General features: G+C 48.3%; 1 protein-coding gene across 1 annotated transcript in view; it reads left to right on the plus strand.

The window, feature by feature from the left end:
- The first annotated feature begins 223 nt into the window (after positions 1-223).
- The window catches only part of tnfsf13 (TNF superfamily member 13), an 8,540-nt gene continuing 1,908 nt past the window's right edge, over positions 224-6,855 (plus strand). Inside the window, exons 1-6 of the mRNA XM_061249700.1 lie at positions 224-415; positions 2,805-2,925; positions 3,415-3,462; positions 4,869-4,987; positions 5,254-5,389; positions 6,410-6,855. The exon at positions 6,410-6,855 is cut by the window's right edge and continues 1,908 nt beyond it. Of these exons, the coding sequence (XP_061105684.1) occupies positions 224-415; positions 2,805-2,925; positions 3,415-3,462; positions 4,869-4,987; positions 5,254-5,389; positions 6,410-6,519 (726 nt within the window). The 3' untranslated portion in view covers positions 6,520-6,855. The remainder of the gene's footprint in view (positions 416-2,804; positions 2,926-3,414; positions 3,463-4,868; positions 4,988-5,253; positions 5,390-6,409) is intronic.

Below are 6,855 nucleotides of genomic sequence, written 5' to 3' on the forward strand. Positions count from 1 at the left end.
GCCAGATAATGCCGTATGTGTACCCGAAAATTACTCTGAAATAAATAAACCCATAGCCTAAATAAATAAAACTGAGCGTTGGTGGTCAACTCCTCCTCCCAGTGAGGCGGGGAAAGTGAAAGTTAACGGATTGTGTCCTTCCCACGCGAATCAGTGGGCCTATTCGCGCTCGGTGAGTTGTTTTAACTTTCTCTCTCATTCTCTCTCTTGACGCTCGACCCGGATGGCAGTGACGGCGGTCCTGGGAGTCAGGCCGATGAGCCCGGCTCTTATCCTGAGCGCCACGTCGATGGTCGTCGCGTGCACCTGCCTGGGACTGCTGCTAGCGCACGTGGCGCAGATCCACAGACTGCGCGCGGAGCTGCGGGAGGTGAAGGTGCGCGTGGGACGGGAAACGGACGCGGGTCTCTGCGGGGTGGGTGAGTCTGAGTTCGGCACATTATCAGCTTGGAAAATATAGGAATATATTGGGGGAAAACAGGGCTATCAACTGCTGCTAAATTCTAACGCGGTCATGTTTGACGCAATATGATCATCCACCCCTTTCAACCGTGTACAGAATCATACTTGAGCTACCTCGACTTTCTTGAGAAAGCGTAACACTGATGATATGCAGCGCTTTGAGTTTGGGAGAATTATTATAATCAGATTTCTCTTACAGGGTAAATAGCCCGGGTCCGTGGTTGATAGTGGAACATTGCATTAAGGAATGCACCGTAACGGATGATAACTGCAGTTAAATATTTAAGGCAATAGTGCGTAGGCACTATCCACATTCCGTTCACGTCTCTCATTAAGACAGAAAACCCCGTAATGCAAAGGTTCTACTCTTATTCAAAGTTATACATGTAAGTAAAAGTAATTCATTTACTCTACGGTGCAGCTACACGTTGCCTTTATGTATTGTTTAAGGAAGTTTGGGGTTGTGTTTTGGGAACTTGGGTCGGGACTGATAACCACTTCTGTTATTCGCTCTTTCCTGACATGCGTCAGGAAATGCCCAGCGGTGCACACAAGCGATGTTGTAAGAATTGAAGCGTGAAACGTTCGTAGGCTACTGGAAGCTGAAACTAGAATCGGGTGGCAAATGCGACATAAATCTCTATTATCATCATATCAAGGGACATGCCAAATTCCATTTCCTTTTGCACAAAAAAGTCCTTTATTCTCCAATATTAAATGTATATGGCTTAGATTGTAACTATTGTCCTCAATATAAAACCAGTCATACCATAGCCTAAAAGTGGTGCGTTTATCTATTGTTATTACAGTTTTGCTGGTGATTATTTCTTGGGGACGCAAAAGGTAGCCTAACATACTCTTTTAATTGAATGACTCACTCCAAAGAGAAATGTTCCCTGCAAAATTGCAATGTTATATATGTCCATCCATCCATCAATTATCCTAACCCACTTATCCTGAACAGGGTCGCAGGGGGCTGGAGCCTATCCCAGCATACATTGGGCGAAAGGCAGGAATACACCCTGGACAGGTCGCCAGTCCATCGCAGGGCACACACACCATTCACTCACACACTCATACCTATGGGCAATTTAGACTCTCCAATCAGCCTAACCTGCATGTCTTTGGACTGTGGGAGGAAACCCACGCAGACACGGGGAGAACACGCAAACTCCGCACAGAGAGGCCCCGGCCAACCGGAATTCGAACCCAGGACCTCTTTGCTGTGAGGCGGCAGTGCTACCCACGGCACCATCCCACGCATGTGAGCAATGACTTCTGTTTGCACATAAGGAGAACCGCTGTCCAGTTCAGGGGGCCAACGAGCAACGTGTGGCAATAAGGGACTTGGAAAACAATATTTTAGGATCAAAAGCAGTTCATGCAGTTAACTACAATTAAATAACACATTCTTTACATTATAATTATTTAGTTAATGCTTTTATCCAAAGCAACTTACAGATGATTAGACTCGGCTGGGGCCAATCCTGCCTGGAGCAATGCGGGTTGAAGGATCCAACCTTATTGCGGTGGCTTGAGCCAGCAGCCTTCCGGGTTCCAGTCAAGCACCTTAACCAGTTAGGCCATAGCCTATCCCTGCGTTCTCCTGCGTTGTGAAGTCAGCCTGGATCAGCGTTCTCCTGCGTTGTGAAGTCAGCCTGGATCAGCGTTCTCCTGCGTTGTGAAGTCAGCCTGGATCAGCGTTCTCCTGCGTTGTGAAGTCAGCCCGGATCAGCGTTCTCCTGTGTTGTGAAGTCAGCCCAGATCAGCGTTCTCCTGTGTTGTGAAGTCAGCCTGGATCAGTGTTCTCCTGTGTTGTGAAGTCAGCCCAGATCAGCGTTCTCCTGTGTTGTGAAGTCAGCCTGGATCAGTGTTCTCCTGCGTTGTGAAGTCAGCCCAGATCAGCGTTCTCCTGCGTTGTGAAGTCAGCCTGGATCAGTGTTCTCCTGTGTTGTGAAGTCAGCCCAGATCAGCGTTCTCCTGTGTTGTGAAGTCAGCCTGGATCAGTGTTCTCCTCCGTTGTGAAGTCAGCCCAGATCAGCGTTCTCCTGCGTTGTGAAGTCAGCCTGGATCAGCGTTCTCCTGCGTTGTGAAGTCAGCCCGGATCAGCGTTCTCCTGTGTTGTGAAGTCAGCCTGGATCAGCGTTCTCCTGCGTTGTGAAGTCAGCCTGGATCAGCGTTCTCCTGTGTTGTGAAGTCAGCCTGGATCAGCGTTCTCCTGCGTTGTGAAGTCAGCCTGGATCAGCGTTCTCCTGCGTTGTGAAGTCAGCCTGGATCAGCGTTCTCAGCGTTTCTGTGGAATGAATATAACGCAGCGTCGTGCTTTTTCCCCTCCCCATCAGACGGCGGCAGAGGTTCCGGCTCCCTACGGTGGCCCGGAGGCTCCAGACCGCGGTGCGGTGCGGATGCGGAGGGCGATGCAGCGGGAGGCGCAGAGGCGCAGACAGCGACAGCTGGTGAAAAGTGAGTCCACGCCCTCCGCCCGACCCAACGCCCTCCGCTTGTGTCACTGAATACGTGAGAAAACAGGGACCTAAATGTGGGAAAGGTGCGCAGAAAAATGATAGCGCTTGGCACCCCATAAACTACAGCCGATAGATATTATAGGTTGTAAATGAGAAGTTAAATCACCCAACACAATGAAACCCTGGGGCCTTAGAAACATGCAGCCTTGGGAGATGTTAATTCAATTCTATTTGCTTCATTGGTACGACAAAACATTTTATCTTGTATTGCCAAAGCATACATTCTTAAATAAAACACATTTAACGTTGAACAATAAGAACTACAAGTACAAACAACACTGCCGCACATGAAAACAATTAAAACAATACAAATTTAAAACATGACAGGACATTATGAAATGCTTCCTCTGCTAAGCACTGTTTCCCTCTCAGCAGACACACATTCCCAGTTTAAGTCCTTAGTTGTGATGCTGCTGTTTTCCTGCAGGGCGGCGCACTCTCCTGCACCTCTTGCCCCTGTCCTCCCACTCCTACGGTGAGTCCAGGCTCCTCTCCCAACGCCTCAACTCCCAAACCCCCGGTCTCAGCGTGTAATAGTCTCTTCTTTTGTCTCTCCCCGTCTCTATCTCTCTCTGCTCTATTGTTGAGGGCCGTCGTTTCAGCACGCCTGAAGTTGGAGTATGCGGGTGACATTACATTACATTACATTAATGGCATTTAGCAGACGCTCTTATCCAGAGTGACAGTTCTGAGTCCTAGTGTAAACATGCAGATAATCAGAACCCTCGAAGAGTACAATCAACTTCCAAACTAGCATACCACAGTTGGCAGCTAGAATACCCTGAATACAACAATCCAACAGCCAATAAAAAAAACAATATCTATACAAGTACAATATCTATACCATCTATACATAAGTGCCATTACAGTCTAAGGCTAATCATGGTGGTGAGTTAGGGAGGGAAAGGTGTAGCCTGAAGAGATCAGTCTTCAGTCTGCGCTTGAAGGAGGTCAGAGACTCTGCCGTTCTGACATCCACCGGGAGGTCATTCCACCACCGTGGGACCAGGACAGACAGCAGTCGTGAGCGTGAAGTGCAGGTGTGGCGAGGGGGAGGCGCCAGACGGCACGAGGTGGCAGAACGGAGGGATCTTGTTGGTGTATAGGTCTTGATAAGGGATTGAATATATACAGGGGCTGATCCCTTAACTCCCTGGTATGCGAGCACCAAAGTTTTAAATTTGATGCGAGCCATAACAGGCAGCCAGTGGAGGTTGCTGAGCAGAGGGGTGACATGTGAATGTCTGGGAACATTGAGTACCAGACGGGCTGCAGCATGTAGACATGATCAGGAAAGCGCTGATCATGTACAGCTGATGCGTCTCATTCACCCATTCATACACACACTCACACACCGATGGTGATTGGCTGCCATGCAAGGTGCCGACCAGCCTGTCAGGAGCATTTGGGGGTTAGGTGTCTTGCTCAGGGACACTTCAACACAGCCCAGGCGGGGGATCGAACCGGCAACCCTCCGACTGCCAGACAACTGCTCTTACTGCCTGAGCCATGTCGCCCCATAAATGCATTTTATGTAAATTTTTTCCTTATGCTTGGTTGGGATAGGTTTTGTATGTGTGTGCGTGTGTGTGTGTGTGTGTGTATGTATGTGTGTGTGTGTGTGTGTGAGAGAGAGACCATGTGACCCATGTGTGAGGCTAACACACCTTTTTTTGGCCTGTTTTGAAGTCCTTTGTAATTAGATGTGTTCATTAAAGAACATCAAAAGTCTCTCTCCCCCTTTTTCCCTCCCCTCTCATTCTCTCCTCTCTCTCACCTTCTCTCCTTCCCTCCCCCTCTCCTTCTCTCCTTCTCACTCTCTCGGTCTCTCTCTCGGTCTCTCTGTCTCTCTGTCTCTGTCTCTCTCTCTTTCTCTCTCAGATGAAGAGGACGAGACGTTGCTGAAATGGACTGCCGGACACAGCCAAGGGGAGGGGCTAAAGTTGTCGGGGGAGACGGTCAACGTGTCAACGGCAGGGTTCTACTTCATCTACAGTCAAGTAGGTTAAAGTCTCATGTCTCCTGCATCCTACCCGCCTAAATTACGCCCACACTCGAAACGTGGTCCAGAAGAGCAAAACACCAACAAACACTTGCACCTCTGAGCTGAAAGTTTTTGTTTTTGTTTTTTAATTGGCTTCATGAGAGGCAATATCTATTACACAAATAAAATGTAAGTAAAAAATAAATAAAGTAATAAGAAAGGGAAAAGATGGTGATGGTAAGAAAATGGTGATTCCTTTACAGCCTGTGTTCTGATCGGCAGGTCCTGTATGTGGACACCACGTATGTCATGGGTCATGTGATCAGGAAGCATTTTGATGGCGAGACGAACATTCTGAAGTGCCTGATGAGCATGCCTGCAAATAAGACCCTGGCACACAGCACCTGCTATACTGCAGGTACACACTCAACACCTGCTATACTGCAGGTACACACTCAACACCTGCTATACTGCAGGTACACACTCAACACCTGCTATACTGCAGGTATACACTCAACACCTGCTGTACTGCAGGAATACACTCAACACCTGCTGTACTGCAGGTACACACTCAACACCTGCTATACTGCAGGTACACACTCAACACCTGCTGTACTGCAGGTACACACTCAACACCTGCTATACTGCAGGAATACACTCAACACCTGCTATACTGCAGGTACACACTCAACACCTGCTATACTGCAGGTACACACTCAACACCTGCTATACTGCAGGTACACACTCAACACCTGCTATACTGCAGGTATACACTCAACACCTGCTGTACTGCAGGAATACACTCAACACCTGCTATACTGCAGGTACACACTCAACACCTGCTATACTGCAGGTACACACTCAACACCTGCTATACTGCAGGAATACACTCAACACCTGCTATACTGCAGGAATACACTCAACACCTGCTATACTGCAGGAATACACTCAACACCTGCTGTACTGCAGGAATACACTCAACACCTGCTGTACTGCAGGAATACACTCAACACCTGCTATACTGCAGGAATACACTCAACACCTGCTGTACTGCAGGAATACACTCAACACCTGCTATACTGCAGGAATACACTCAACACCTGCTATACTGCAGGTACACACTCAACACCTGCTATACTGCAGGTACACACTCAACACCTGCTGTACTGCAGGTACACACTCAACACCTGCTATACTGCAGGAATACACTCAACACCTGCTATACTGCAGGAATACACTCAACACCTGCTGTACTGCAGGAATACACTCAACACCTGCTATACTGCAGGTATACACTCAACACCTGCTGTACTGCAGGAATACACTCAACACCTGCTATACTGCAGGTATACACTGACTACCTGCTATACTTCAGGTATTGTACACATCTGCTAAATACCAAAATATATAGGGTGCTCTCTCACTCTCACTCCTTCAGGTGGTCAGTACCTGGAGTCGGGTTCTGTTGTGGAGCTTGTGATTCCCCGTAAGGACGCAGAGATCAGCCTGCTGCCCCACGCCACCTTTATGGGCTTCTACAAACTCTGAGCACTGACTCAACACAGCTGAACACTGACTCAACACCACTGAACACCAACTCAACATCGACTCAACTTCAACCCAACACAGACTCAACAACGCTGAACACCGACTCAACATCGACTCAACTTCGACCTAACACAGACTCAACACCGACTCAACACCACTGAACACCAACTCAACATTGACTCAACTTCGACCCAACACCGACTCAACACCGCTGAACACGACTCAACTTTGACCTAACCGACTCAACACTGCTGAACACTGACTCAACATTGACCCAACATCGACTGAACTTCGACCCAACACAGACTCAACATCGACCCAACACCGACCCAACAC

Source organism: Conger conger, chromosome 7, assembly GCF_963514075.1.
Source record: "Conger conger chromosome 7, fConCon1.1, whole genome shotgun sequence".
NCBI lineage: Eukaryota > Metazoa > Chordata > Actinopteri > Anguilliformes > Congridae > Conger > Conger conger.